The sequence below is a fragment of the Dermochelys coriacea genome, chromosome 4 (genome assembly GCF_009764565.3).
Source record: "Dermochelys coriacea isolate rDerCor1 chromosome 4, rDerCor1.pri.v4, whole genome shotgun sequence".
Lineage (NCBI taxonomy): Eukaryota > Metazoa > Chordata > Testudines > Dermochelyidae > Dermochelys > Dermochelys coriacea.
In genome coordinates this window covers 86,852,163-86,867,611 of record NC_050071.1, presented here as the reverse complement: position 1 = coordinate 86,867,611, position 15,449 = coordinate 86,852,163, and the positions used below count along the sequence as shown (strand labels likewise).

Sequence of the window (15,449 nt, the reverse complement as noted above, 5' to 3'; positions counted from 1 at the left end):
TATTGTAGCACAAGGCAACATGGTTAAAGTTTTGTTTCCAGCATTGTGGATGCAAACAGAAAAAGCTGTTGCAGTATAGACATTTTACATTGTAATCTGACAGCAGGATATCTCTGCATTTAAACCACGCCCTATAATTTGCTACCAGAGACTTGTGTTTTCAGTTCTTTACATCAAATTTTTCACAAACATTTGGGTCAATTTCTGCCATGTCTCTAACCTCACTGGATGGTGGGGGTTGAGGTGAGAGTCAGGGGACACTGGTCTACAGAAAATGTCCTTTAACATTTTGATTTTTCAAGATCGAATTTTCCCCAGGAAATCAGCCAAATGGCTTTCCAACTCTTACATGGGAACAGGCAGCTATCTAAACATCCTGGATTGCATTTTAGCTTGAATATTTCAGAAACAGCTTGATGGAGGGCAACACAATAACTCTTTTGGATAGTATAATACTGTGCTGTCTAGAAAGTTCTTGATGAATACTGTTTCAGCTGTAAAATTAACACAAGGGTCCTCTCTACACTACAAAAATGGTGGCAGTCCAACTATAATGTAACAGTTTTATCCTGTGTGGATAAAAAAAATCCACAGCCACGTTAGGGAACCAGGCTTTCACCCTAGTAGATACCAAGTCTAAAACATGATTCTCTAAGATAGGTATCTTATCTGTTCACATAGGCATGGGAAAAGCATTAACATAAGTGGGCCACAACCAAAATCTGACTGATATAAACGTGGCTGTTTTGTAGTTTAGGTAGGGCCACAGTTGTAAATGTACTGAATCAGCCAAATAGTCCAAACGTGCGTACCTGGGTATTTCAGAATGAAAGTCTTCCTATCCTTATCTAGCACAAGAGGGTACAGGTGGCTGTGTTAACACTTAAAATGAAGGCATGAACGCAGAAGGAGAACATGCAGTTTGGTTGTGGCTTCAAGAGGGGACAAGATTAAACTCAAAGTGAATTTAAAACAGGGATTTCTAAATGGAAAAGCTAAAATGAATACAACAGTAGTGATCAACCTTGCCTGTAGCTTTTATTGTAGGCAAATTGCTGTAATGGCTACTAAACACCCTCAGCTTCCTCACTTAATTAATCTGACTTTCAGACTAGATTCATATGTCTGAGCATTTGTTTTGGATTTTGAAATGAAATACTGTTAACAATATACTGTCACTAAATAGCGTTTGCAGAATTATACATCATAATTTCCTTATGTGGGTGTTTTAAAAACAGTATGAAAGGCCTGTGATTATCCAAGATTCTTGGAGGCTGATCAACAGAGGAATTGGGCATACCACAAGAATTTCCAAGAGTGTTATTGCCATTGAAGATTTCGAAACCATTGATGCTGGCAACTATATTTGTACAGCTCAGAACCTACGAGGACAAACCACAGTAGTCACCCATGTTGAACTGACCTGATATGTGGAGTCTGTGGACACAGAATGAACAAACAGTATGTTATTGGACACATTAACCCTTCAGTTTCTTTTTATGAATTCTGAGGTGGAGGTTTCTGTCAATATCTCTATCCTCATGTCCTTACATTCCACTTCCATTAGAGAGCAGAGATCTTAATGCTTATCAATACTCAGGAAAATTGGGTTGAAACCCATGTATTAAACCTTTGTAGCCTGATTATTATGCATGTGGCTCCTAAGTGCTCCTAGTACAGTGATAAATCTTTGGCAGGGAGAGTCTATATACAAATAACTTTTATGTTAGGTAAATATAACCACTATTAAAATGTTGATTGTGCGTTATTTTCATGAATGCTGAGAGGAGGATAAAAAATAACTTTTTAAGTAGACCCACCGGCATAGATATATTTTCTTCTTTGTCATGGTGGTGATTTTAACACTTTTGTACGTGTAAAAATATTAAAACTTAGTCATGATTCACTTGTTATAGAAAATTAGTCAACAGTGATTACTCTTCTCTGGTTTTGGTAGACCTTAATTAAATTTCTTTACTGAATATTGACAAAGTTGTATAAGTGTGTGGTTTTACTGTTTACCGTCATACCTGAGATGGTTAGGATTGAGTACATGCTAACTTTAAATTGTGGTAGCACTGAACATTTTTTAAAGGGATGTACTTTAAAAAAATTATAGTTAAAAGGTAAAATATTTTTCATTTTTGTCTTAGGGTATTTCCAGTTGTATATCTTGCTCTTGCCCTTATGTAGTTAATTTTAAAATGCCCGCCCTCGTTAGCATGGGAGTTTAACTATTGCTACATAGTAGAGATATGACTTGGCATTTATAAGCAATCTTTCACAGGAGAATATAAGCAGAACACATTGATTTACAGTACTGATTGAGAAAAGATCCTGTATCAGCCAGGTTGGTAACTACCTTGACTGTATTTAGTGAATTTACTCCAGTCTTCGTATAAATGAAAATGAAACACCTGAATCAAAAATGTAAACAATCTGTAGACTTGTGTAATTTAGTAGAGAGAGAAACAGCTAAGCTTCTCACTATGGAATGATTTGCCAAAAAGCAGGCTGTATAACAGAAAAAGGAAAACAAACAAAGTTAGATTATTAAATTAAGAAATTGGTTATCCCATCATAATCAACACTGATGGTTATGATGATGATCAAGAGTGACATTTCTATAGGTGGTGCCTTCCTCAGAGCCCACACAGACTGATTTAAAGCTACAAACCACCAATTCAACCCAGTAACATAACTGATTACAGTTGATCAGGATTAACCAAGAATTGCATTAAACAAACAGCATTTACATCAACAAGAATATAATTGTACAGTAGAAAAGCCCAATCCTTAACAAGGAATAAAAATCATCACTATAGGATAACTAACAACAGATTAAGTCAGAGGGAAGAATAGAACATTTCAGTTAAGCAGTAGTGCTTTGCTTTTTTCAATCAATGAATGGCAGGAAGGAAACCCTCAACTGCCTGAAGAAGAAGAGCTGTGTGTAAACTCCAAAGCATGTCTCTTTCACCAACAGAAGTTGGTCCAATAAAAGAGATGATCTCATCCACCTTGTCTCTCTAGTAACATTTATGGCTACTGCCATCTTTGGAGAATAGTCACACCTGTAAATTGGACATTAATATTACAAACAAAATCCCATTTAAATACAAAAATTGGACCATACAACTCAATTCACCATCTCAGAGAGGATAGTGCATAAGGGATATCCACCCAAGGGAGAATATGATAAAGAGGCGGCAAAACAATAAGATGCACCATCTCATCAGAAATGCTAGTTTGTAATCTTCATTCAGATCAGCTAGTAACACAAGTCTTAATTAAATGCACCACTGCTCCATCCCCTTTTCTAGGGGAAGGGAGCTATTTGATAAACTGGCAGGGGAAAGATAACCCCCTGCCCTGAGACCTTCTGCGCACCCCTCTCAGAAATGCAGTTGGAGTTCATGGCCAGGGGTGGAGGGGGAAAGAATCCTCTGTGTCTTGGTGCCATAGGCTAAGCTGTGTGGATGGAGGGAGAGTTGATTGCCTTGTGTGCATGCCCTTCCTGTATGTTTGAAGTGCTCAGGGCAGACAGCAGCCATGCTACTGTGACTGTGGACCAATGCGTCCATCCCTACAGTGGATGTATAGGTTGAATGGTGTTCCAAAACTTCTGTGGGTCTGAGCCATTTTTAGCATCAGGAAATAATTTTTCCCTCAGCAAGATTAACAAGCTACCTAGAGGGCTTATCCCTCCACTTTTCTTGAGGCCTATGTTTAGGTTAGTAAGGAGCTATGACAGGATTTACCCGCTGTATCTGTGCTTGTAATTTCATTGCAACTTGTTGCCTATGTCCAGCCTGGATGGACCCATAAGCTTGGAGGGGAGGAATGGAATAGCTTCCCTCTGCAAAGACATAAGGTATGTCTACACTACAAGCTTTGGCTGTGCTTTCCAGCTTATGTAGACATACTCATGCCAGCTTTCATTGGATGTAGAGTATAAATATGGTAGCATGGACTTGCTGCCCTAAGTATGTACCTACAGGGTCCAGGTGAGTTTGTCAGAGCAGCTAACCCATGCTGCTACTGACCATGTGACAGTGGCTATACTACGTGTAGCATGCTAGCTCATGTATGTGTACACCAGCCTTCCTGTGTGCCCTCGTTTCCCTTTGTGTGCAGAGGGTAAGAGAGGATTCAGAGGTGGGCTGAACCCTAGGGGTTAGACCTGAATACTGGTTATTTGGCATAGAGAATATTGGTTGCACTGCACCCCAATAAATCTGTTTCTTGTGGGTGTGGGTTGGGAGAAGGAGGTAGAGTTTCAGCTTCTGCTTTAAAAATCCACCCAAGTCTTCATTCTCCTCTGTTCTGATCAATGAAAAATCTTGTACCTTTCCCTCTGATGAACACTAGGGGTGTCCACCGTTTTAAGTTCAAAGTAGTTTCAGTACCTCCAAAACTTGTCATTAGATAACTCATTTCCTTAAAATGTCTAGCAAGTGAGACAGCATCACCTATCCTAAATAGACTTTTGTTCAGTAACACATTGAATGGTGTGGGAGCACCACCTCCCTTAGATGACAGTTCTCAAGGCAATAAGAAATAAGATGCAAATCCTCAAACACAGCAGCTGTATGGTTATCTAAGTAAGAGCTCTATAGCAGCTTCCAGAGGAGGAGCTTAAATTGCTGGGCCATAGTGGTGAATTAAGTCTGACATACTTTTTTTTGGAAGTAAATGCATTCTCCATTTTAACTGCTAGGAAAGGTGAGGCATGGAGGGCCTAATTTTTCTCTCTCATCCTGAGAGGTATCCCACTGAAATGAATAGAATTACAGTTGTGTAAAGAGAAGAGTATCAATGACCTCTCCATTATTAAATAAGTAATTTGTCCAAGAATACACATCCCCAACTCTGCCAGCATGTTACTGCTTCCAGTCTTATGCCTCAACCACAAGACAATTTGTTCTTCCCACTCTTTACCAAACGTGCATTTGCTGCAATTAAAGAGCAAATAAGTTCTGAAAAAAGCAGAGGGGAAAAAAAGATAAAATGGTGTCACACTTAATAGTGTTTGGTGTTTTTCTAAGATGAGTATCTGACCTAGAGAAGAGATTAGACAATAGTGCAGCAGCTGTCCAAGGTATTCTCTCTTTAATAAGTTTGACTTTCTGGTGCTGTTCTGTTAGGTTTTAACAGACCATTTTTATCCAGTGCAGCCCTAGATGATTTCCTGGCTTGCCATACAGCAATTATAGTTTTAAATGCCAACATTTATCATCCACTGACACACTGTGTCTGTCTGAATTATGTGATACTCAAAGATGAAATATCTGTGGTTGGGCAGAGAAACTCAGGCAACTGAAGTGTTTCTGAACACCAAAGTCTTCAATTAGCGTAGGCGTCTTCATGATGACAGTAAGCAATGTAAGGAAATGATTAATTTTCTTAGTTTGGGTTTTGTCAGATCTACTAATGACAAACATTTTATTTTAACAGAAAAATTTTAGGGGTGATGTCACCCAACTATTGTCATCTTTTGGCGTGAAGATTACAAAATCTTTGATGTAGATGAATATCATTGTAATTTCCTGTGTTTAGAATTTTCATTATGGGGGTAGCAGGCACACAGCCTAAGCATAGAAGCTGCTAATACTTTCAATTATAAAAGATTGAGAGGATGCAATACTTGCAGTAGGCTTTTGAAATTCAGCAAGAGACAAGCCCTGGTGCTAGATAAATACTTTTTGTTTTAAATCCATGCAATTCCATTTAGCTGAGGTACCATATTCCTGCTGTTGCTAACTTTTTCCTGAGAAATGCAAGGCACTTGCCACAGATAATTGCATGAGCATGCTAAAGTTCTGGACCCACACCACGGCTGAAGCAGCCCACTCATTGGGAATATCAGGGAGTTGCCAGAGCAGCAGTACAAGACCTAACACACGGCCTTAGCAGTCCATCACCCCTTCTGAGGACATTATAAGAGGGTAGCAACCCACCTCACATACTCAGGGTGGAGAGATTGGGAGTCCTTCTACCCACTGGATTTAACACACGATGCTAGTATTCCATCTGTCCCTACATAATGGTCTTCTGTACTAATGTTAAACCCTGATGATGCATTTTTTGGTGGGTGGGGTGGAAGGGAAGAGGAGGTGTTAGTTGTAACATAGAACATGAGCATCTTAAAAAAAAAAAGCCCTAAAAAGGGAGATTTAATGTGATTAAAAGATTTTGGGTGCAAAAAAAACCTCAAAACTTTGACCATGAGCAACCTAAATTCTGGCATTTCATTTGTGTGGCTGTAGTATATGTGATCACAAACTATTTTTTACATAGGGTGCCTGCCTTATTCAGCATACAGGTTGACTGCATGAAGAAGCAGTGTTTATTTTTGTGGCATCACTACAGCTGTAGTGTGAACATACCATCCCTGTGTAAGTATTTCACATACTGCAGTATGTGTGTTGCATCACAGGTTTCTCTCTGATTTGTTAATGTTGCGAAGAGTGGCTTTGCCTCAAATATAAAGCCAGTCTTATTTTTACTTCTGGAATTTTCTCAGATGTGAAGCTACGGTACTTAATAGTCTTGGTAAGTGGTAAAACGTGACTCTGATCACCTGAGGAAGACTTCACTTCAAACATTAGATTGAGAGGATGATTATTACAAAGTATGCTAATGTTTTGATTGTTCTGGCTTTATTCAGAATACATCAATAGGTGGCAATTATTTTAGATTGTAAGTTCAATCATGTAGCTGATTTTAGAATGGAATTTTTGCAAGTTTTTTTCATTTTATTTTTATCGAATTGTTTTGACAAATTATGATGAGCAACAGTGCAGTGACAGCTCATCAGGAAACATTCAAGTTCCATGCATCCGACCAGACTGAAGTGTGGACTTATTAGCTACAGTGTACATTTTTCCTCCCTTTTTTCTACAGTAGACTGATTCCTATTTAACACAGCACAGTCAAATTTTCACAACTGGCTTACTGACTGGAAAGATGAAGTTTCAAAAGGGGCTTGGCATTGAGACCTACCGTAGAGGAGGAGGGAAGGAGCCTCTCAAAATTCAAGTACGTACATTTTCCCCTGTAAACTGTTCTCTAGAGCACATTGAACTCTAATGATGTAAAAAAAAGAATATTTTTGAAACTAAGCTTCACATAATGTTTTACTCATTTGCCTCTCAACTTGCCAAGGCTAATTGTTTTCCAATAAAGCAAAAACTACTGTCACCTGAAAAGGAACACTATCAAAGCAAGGGTTCTGGGCTACATTTACTTATGAAACAGGCTTCTAAGTATTCATGCTTGTAATTTTTTGCCTTTAAAGTTACTGGACTGGAGACACTACATTAAAGCTGGGTCATCCTCTTTGGGGATCGAACTTAAGACCTCTGGATGTTAACACATGAGCCTCTACTGCCTACACTAAAAGATCTTTTCTCTCTTGGCTAAGGCTGTGGTAGGCTTACCAAGCTGTAGTTGGCCTAGCCCGTAGTCAGTGTGGCACTCTGTCCCCTTTGAACAGGCATAGTTTGCAATAGATGCAGGAAGCGTTAAGTTCTTTTCTGGCTAACAGCCAGATAGGACTGACTCTAAAAAGAAAGATTAGTTCTTTCTAGGATCTGCAGTTTGATTTTTAAAAGCCATACACACAAAACTTTCCCACCTCTTCATGAGAGAGAGGAATAAAAACATGAAATGGTTTTTAAACAGTTACATTTTTGAGACTGTCTCCTGCATTGTTGCCTAGAGTTTTAGGTTAACAGTGGGGAGAAGTCAAAACAAACATGGTGGGCCATTAACTGATGTCTGTATAGTCATATATGGCAAGGTTTTTTCCCTATGTGAGAAACTAGATCCTAAAGAACAATTAAGCTATTTCTTAAATTGAATGTAATCATACTAACCCACAAACTTTACAATTAGCTCAAGTCAAAGTTGGGGTCATCTTTCTAAACGTCAGCTAAAATTTCCAATCCGCTTTTGTCAAGAATTCCCTCACATGAACCATGGTGCAGTCTGAAGCCACTTGCTAGAATGACCAGAGATAGCAAAGTCTTCAGAGGCTATTAATCTGTTATCCAAGTAGTTTGAGAAAAGTCATGAAATGAAACAGATTGCTAGACTTTAAATACCCCTGCTCTTGAGAAAGTAAAATAGATCAATTTCTGAATAAATTATTAAAAGTAAATGCTTTGGTAAGGCTAGAAGGGCTCCTTAAAACACACAATGGTTATCACTGGAAGTCAACATTTGCTCATTCACAGTATGTAAGAGACACCACTTACCCTTTGAATGTAACTACTTCCAGCTGAGCTAGAAAAATAGGGACCCAATGTGGTTCTTAGCCAATAATGCTTGAAAAAGAGTTAAGTTCTTCATGGATAATTATGTACCCTGGCTATTTTTAGAGGTGTATCTTAGTGTACATAGGTTCAACCTGAAACGGAGTAATCAGGATTCTCCTGGATCCAATAATCAGCTACAGACTACACAAGCAAAACTCAGTTTGATATCCTGAGTTCTGTCTGTAATAGTGATGCAGGGTTGGGATAAAAAAACTTAAGTTATCTGAACATTGATGAAAGCTCTTCTACACATGAAGGGACAAAACCATTGTAAAGTTTCAATATTTCAACTGTTATTAACTGCTTAGCCCTTGGACAACTTTCCTTCTTAGTTTCAGGTTTTTTAAGACTTACACAAGCAGAAAGTCAAACAAGTAAAAAAAAAAAAATTTATTTTTAAACACTCATCTCAAATATACATGATCCAATTTCCTTAACCTTATCAAAGCAAAGAATGCTCTAAGAAATACTTTTAAGCCAAGTTTCAGCCCACAGCAGATTTTTACAGTTAAGTTATAAATCCGTGGAAAACAGTGTTTATAATTGCTGACACCACTTGAACTACAGTGGCATGTACAGTGCCTTAAATGGGATAAAAAGAGGCAAATTAAGTAAAATGTTCCTGGAGTCAGATTTCACTTGTACATTGTGTAGATTAAATTTAATTACAAGCTTGAATATATTACAATTTCATAATTACAGAATTAGCACTGCTATAACTTTGTTTGTACACCCATTCGCTTTCTGAAGAGCCAGCGTTTTCATATCCTAGATGAAATGTTTGGTTTGAAATGCTTTTCAAGTTTAGTTTCCCTTCCCCTCCCATCCACTGGACTCCCTTTCCCAGTCTGCTGGAAAAATACAGTGAAGCACAAGACTTACCTTATTGCTAACACTGTTGACGAGGTAACAATAGAATATTCCTGGTTTTAAAACAACCCCCAATCAGAAGCATAGACAACATTCTGTAACCGTAACTAGAAGTTGAAACTGTACTTACAAAACAGGATGCATGGGATCTTTAAAAGAAGTGCAGACCAAAACAGTAACAAGACCAGAGATGCACTGTGACTACCTTAATTCAAAACATAGTGTAAAATGTTACATCCATCTTCAGCAGCACAGACATGTTTGTTTTAACTTAAGGGGAAACTTCCTCCAAGTGAAACTTGGAAACATTGGAGAGGTGAGCTGTGGAACCACATGTTGTTCTTCCCACCTCTCCATACAGTTATCTTGGTAACACTGCTGAAAGTTAAAATAAGGGCACAACATTTAAAAAACAAAAAACTTCATCAAAATCAGAGAAATGGTATCAGTTGCTTTTAAGACTATCTTTTATGAAGCTTGTACAGTTCTCATTCCCCTTTCAAAGAATGTTTCGTCATCCTACTAATTTTTCCCTTTTTGGCTTTCAAATCCTGTCTTTGATTAGATCAGGACCCTCCTCTTCTCTATAGGTGGCCTTTGCAATTACCAGGCTTTTCGTAGGAAGTAAGGGTTGCTTGTTTGGATGTTTGTTTTCAGCAGACAAGGGGATTGGGTCTGGTTGCATGTCTGCAGTGTGGGGGTTTATGCTAAATCTAGTCATTTTAATGTTTTTACCTCTGATTATAGTAGAATTAAAGGAGTTGCAGAGATTGTCAATTTCAATGTTCCAGAATTATCACCTTACTTCCCCACTTCTATTTTAGCAAACAGTGTTCTAAATGCGACTGTATCCTGAAAAATGCAATGCTACCATCTTAATAGACTGTGATACTGCTACAAGTGCTGCATATGAATGGGAAAGCTAAAAAGTCAAACAGTATGGTTGTAGTTTCAACTCTGATGATCAGACTTAATTTTTTAGAAAAAAACTCAATTGCACTATAAAGGTAGGTAGAGACACTGACAAGTCAACAGATAAAACATTTCCTGACATCCTTTTACTAAACAGAAGCAGAAAGATGAGGTGGAAACTAGCCTATAATACAAGTGGCAGTTTCTCCTCAACCACAGTTAAGGGTAACCTTTTATAAAACATGCATATTGACAATATTATTAATTAAGTACATGTCAATGTATATTCTTTAGCTTTTGTCCTTTATTACATACACAGCAAAGAAGGCAGCATCTCTCTCTCTTACATCCACTTCATTCACACCACACATCCACAGTCTCAAAAAGGTGTCTGTGATAAGGAACACATTATAGAGGTTGTGGTCTTTATCTATAAGCCCCTGAGCTTTTTTCTTAGAGTTAGGTGAAAAAGGCAATGAACAAGATTTCCCTTGCTCTGTAAGTGCTTTGTGCAACAATGTCTATAGTCATTACTGAAGTCTTTTTTGGAGGAGAAATATAAAGTCTTACTCCCACATTTTCAGTATCTTAGAACAATTTTCCACACCAATAATTCCAGTTATAATTCAGTCATCACACTCAGCTAATATAGCTCTTGCTCCCATGATTGGAGTTAGGATCAGTTCTGCAGATCACAAGTGAAATGCTTTTATGTAGTCTCCCCCTCATTTCAAAAGACGTCATCTTGGTGCTACTGTAGGAGCAGAGAAGGAGCCAGAATTCCTTGGTGACTGAGAAGGCATTGGTGGAGAACTAGGTGACACTTTCTTAGGGCTGCACAGGTCCCCATTATGTAGCTTCCATAGAAGTTCTTCGTTTTCCATTGATAGACGTTTATTTACTTTTGATTCTTTCTCTAGAGACTCCTGTAGAACTGCCTGCTCTGTGGAAAGTTGCCTGAAAAAATAATTGTAAGTAATGGACATGATTCAGTTTGAAAGTTAGAGCATCTTACATAATTTTAAAAGAATTTAAATAGCTATAACATAAATCCCTGTCCAAATAAACACATTCCTTATCAGGATTTAGTGCATTTGTTCAAGAAGTAATAGCTGGGTTCTACAGGCTTGCCCTCACTGCATTGTGAGCTGGAGCTATAACTCGAGTTTTGCCCCAATTTGACTCCCATCCACACACAATTCTTTAGCTTGAATTAAGTAGGTCTTGAAGCTAGAGCTAGTAATGCAGTGGAGATGCAATGGCTCCAGGTACTACAGCTGATTAGCTCCAAATACAATCACACTGCTATTCAAACCACTGTGCAGCTCAAATGTTTCACAGTGTGATCACTCACTAGAGCTAGGCTAGCTCTAGTGAAGTAGCTCAAATGTACTAACTTGAACTAACTGTTGCAGTGAAGACAAGCCCTAAACTGGCAGCTTGTGCAGAAGACAGAACAATGTCAGATGTAACAGGCATGTGCTCTAGTCAGAAAAAAAATCCTGCATAAAAACAGCAGCCTATTCTTGCCGGCATTACTGCATGAGCCAGGCATTTTACAAAACTCTGGGTAGTTTAAGGTCCTCTTAAAATTCAGCTCTTATAAATGAAGGCAGCTGAAGAGTGTTTTCACATCTTCCCTGTCAGGAGACATGTCATAGCTCTGCAGAATTTGTCTGAACTTCCTATTTTCCTTTATGGTATGCTCTACAGTGGTTTGCCCATTCATTTCTTGCAACATATGCAGAGTTAAGAGACCTGATTAACAAAGTCAGACTCCATTTCTGGATTGGATGTAGTCTGTATATCTAGAACCAGGAGGCTTAGCAGACACTGCCCCTTTGATTAAACAATCTGTTGAAAAGAAATTGTCAAGTAGTTTTAAACATTTTAATATATAAAACTATGAACAGTTCTTATAAAATCAGGAGCACTTCACTCCAGGGAAAAAGAGAATCTAGCGATTAATTTTAAGAGATGATGCTCCTGAGTAGCCTTTACTTCCCTGATAACTATGTTAATGAGCATTCAAGACAGTAACATGAGCTGTAATTTCCAGGGGAACAGAGCTAGCCTTATTTAATGTTAAGAACAGTCATGATTTTATACCCTGCCACCAGTTTCAAGGAGCCTCCACACCCCCACAATATCCATTCCAACTCAGGCAGGATTTCAGATTTGCACACATCAGAGAGGAAGGAAAAATGAGCATCATGCTTCCAGGCACAATATCTTACAGGGATAAGGACTTTTTTAAATCTACAAGATGCTGGTTATTCATTTACAGAATAAAATGTATGTTTTCACAAGTTAATAAAAATGCCTGGATTATTTTTTACCTTGAAAGTTGCATGTGTTTGTCCATCCGAGCTTTTAGTTCTTCATTTTCCTGTTGAAACTTCTTCATTTTATCCATTAAGATGGTGTTGTTTTCCACCTTTAACAAATGAACAAATTGTTGGGGTTTGAGTGTGGATGTTTGTTTTTTATAAAGATACAGAATAATTGCATTGGCAAGTACCCATTATATGCATTACTAACCTGAAATTGAGTTTGTTACACTAAGTACAAGTTAGATTATTTTAAGATACATAGAATGATCTTGAGGAAATGTAAAAGTGACGTGAAAATGATTTATTGCTCATCATGAGTAGGCAAGTCTACTTTTTGCTTCCTAGTTGGCATTTTGCCACTTTTGCTTGATTAGCTGCCCACTAAAAGCTGAATCCACTACTTGAATTTCTGGGCTGGTGGCCACAGTTCTCTTCACATATAGCATTACAGATGGCTGAGACACTAGATCACCATGCAATATATAGTCTAGGAATAACCTGAAGAAAGGTGAAAAATTCAAAAAAGTGTTCTCCATGTATAACTAGCTCTCCCTCAACCTTCACTACCACCCACAAAATCAATTCTGTATTAGTAGAGGTGATCTGATTCCCATCTAAAAAAGCCACACTCCTGCATATCCCAATTAGAATCACGGGAAAAAAAGCTTCTTTTAAAAACAAAAACAACTTTCAAATGGGTTAACATTCAGTGGATTTCCAAAAGTCAACATCTTTAGTCAGAAGAGACCCTGTGGGCACCAAGTAATCACCATGATTACTCTGAAGTTCTAGAATTTCATAATGACTTGTAAATCATCACTGGTATATGGCAATAGTTGGCTCCCAGACAAAATGTAATAGCTGACTGAGACCCTGCTGCTCCCTGTTATTTAAGCCTCTCTCCTCTGTATTAAATGGCAAGATTTCCATGAAGATGATGGCAGAAGTATTTGGCTACTGTTCAAATGCCTCAGCCAGGATCAAGGCCTCCATCACGCTAGAAGCTGTACAAACATTATAGGATTTCCTGCCCCGAAGAGCTTCCACTGTAATACATCAAAAATAGGAGGGGTTTCCAAAGAGTGGCAATTTAAAGAGGCCATAGTAGTATCCAATACATCTGATCAACATAGGCTTTAGGTGGAAATGATATACATATTTACTCACTGTCAACATATTCAGATAATTTTATTTTTCTGTATCCTGTTGAGCGGGTTGCTTCCTTTCTTGTTTCAATAAGCTCAATAATGTGACAGTTAACATTTTTTGCCTGATTGGCATTGTGACATAGTGCAAGCCAGGACTACGTAAGCTTCCCCACAAGGTTCTGCCATGCAATCAGAATCTCATATGTAGCAGACTTATAGTCCTGTTGGGTAAATGCTGTGAAATTTAACCTGATATTTGTCAAGAGTGGGAATTGTATATTGTGGACAGTAACTAACTAGTACAGATTATTTTTAACAACCCAAAACAAAATGGAACAGAAGTCTAGAGGTTAAAAAGTTAATCATGCCACCTGGGGATTCCCCTCTTGCCTCTCCCATTTCAGTCAAAAGAGAATACTAAATAGCATTTACAGGATTTACAAGTTAAAATTGTGCAGAAATAAGAAATGCAGTTCAGAAAATTGGCTGCAATTTGATTTGTTCCTCTCTGTTCCACTGTTTGTTTCTCTTATTGTATCATTCAGGAAACACCTTTCCCCAGATTGTAGGCCAGCATAGATAAAATTGTACCCGTGACATTAATGTGTACCTTGTGCTCCTTTGCAAATGTTTGTTTGCTGTTCGTGTATACAATTAGCTTAGTGTTTAAGCTTGACCAGCATGAATTCACTCAAAATCTGATAATTTAGAAAACAGTCCCCACAGAAGCTTACCAGTTTTTCCATCTTCATCAGCTTTATATCTTGCTGATGTAGTTTCTCATTCTTGATCTCCAACACTGCTTTCAAACTTTCCAGTTCCTGTTTCAGATACATAATCTGAGGGTTTTTCTGAAATGATTTCCACAAAAGTTTGCTTATTTCTCAGAACTTCAAACAATCTAAATAGCATTTAAAAAGGTATATAGTAAACACTTGTACATTAGGTGTTTGTAATAAATTTATGAAATCAAGTGGGGCATAGTTTTTCCTTCTGACTCAAAACCAAGATTTTTTTTCCCCCACTCATGAATATTTATTCTCCCCTCCCTTAATTTCATTTGTCCCTTAGTACAAAGATCTGAAGACTCCCTTTGAAAATGTAATTTAAGAAACCTCTATAAAAAGGTTAACCTCTGTTCAAAAGAAATAGGGTAACTGGCCAAACGTATACAAATTTGCTTTTGTATAAACAATAAAAACCCTTGTGGATCAAATTGATACATTATTCATAGTAAAACGTTCATTTTACAAAAAGAAAAGGAGTACTTGTGGCACCTTAGAGACTAACAAATTTATTTGAGCATAAGCTTTCGTGAGCTACAGCTCACTTCATCGGATGCATTGATGTAGCTCACGAAAGCTTATGCTCAAATAAATTTGTTAGTTTCTAAGGTGCCACAAGTACTCCTTTTCTTTTTGCGAATACAGACTAACACGGCTGCTACTCTGAAACTATTCATTTTACAGTAGTGCTGAGGCTCCCTAATAGTTAAGGCTGCTAAGAACTCCAGAACCCTCCTATTTTCTCTTAGTCATAACTAAGCCCAAGAGGAGGTTAATTAAAATATATATATTTATATGTACACATGCATGCACACAGAGTCACTCAGATATTTTGTAGATCTCAAACAACTTTTCTTGCATACGAGTAACTCAGAAGCTAAACTTCAAATCTTTGAATTTTACATGCATTTAATCCTCACTCTTTCCAGTTTGAAAGCAGCACTTTATAATCCCCCTATGCAGCTTTCATACTACTATTGACTGCATAACATACAGTTGCATATTATTCAACTATACTAAGATTGTCTTGCTGCATGGTATGACTTGTACTTGCTAGCAAGCTTAATATTTACTGGTTAG

The 15,449-nt window shown here is 37.8% G+C and overlaps 2 protein-coding genes across 6 annotated transcripts in view; one reads left to right on the top strand and one right to left on the bottom strand.

The window, feature by feature from the left end:
* Positions 1-1,984, top strand: part of PDGFRL (platelet derived growth factor receptor like) — a 52,918-nt gene extending 50,934 nt beyond the window's left edge. For both annotated transcript variants that reach the window (XM_038399777.2, XM_043513705.1), the window contains exon 6: positions 1,239-1,984. In XM_038399777.2, the coding sequence (XP_038255705.1) occupies positions 1,239-1,427 (189 nt within the window). In that variant the 3' untranslated portion in view covers positions 1,428-1,984. The remainder of the gene's footprint in view (positions 1-1,238) is intronic.
* A 6,714-nt stretch (positions 1,985-8,698) lies between these two features.
* Positions 8,699-15,449, bottom strand: part of MTUS1 (microtubule associated scaffold protein 1) — a 158,229-nt gene continuing 151,478 nt past the window's right edge. For all 4 annotated transcript variants that reach the window (XM_043513703.1, XM_038398534.2, XM_043513704.1 and 1 more), the window contains 3 exons: positions 14,319-14,435; positions 12,443-12,540; positions 8,699-11,060 (listed from right to left, as the gene is read on the bottom strand). In XM_043513703.1, the coding sequence (XP_043369638.1) occupies positions 10,844-11,060; positions 12,443-12,540; positions 14,319-14,435 (432 nt within the window). In that variant the 3' untranslated portion in view covers positions 8,699-10,843. The remainder of the gene's footprint in view (positions 11,061-12,442; positions 12,541-14,318; positions 14,436-15,449) is intronic.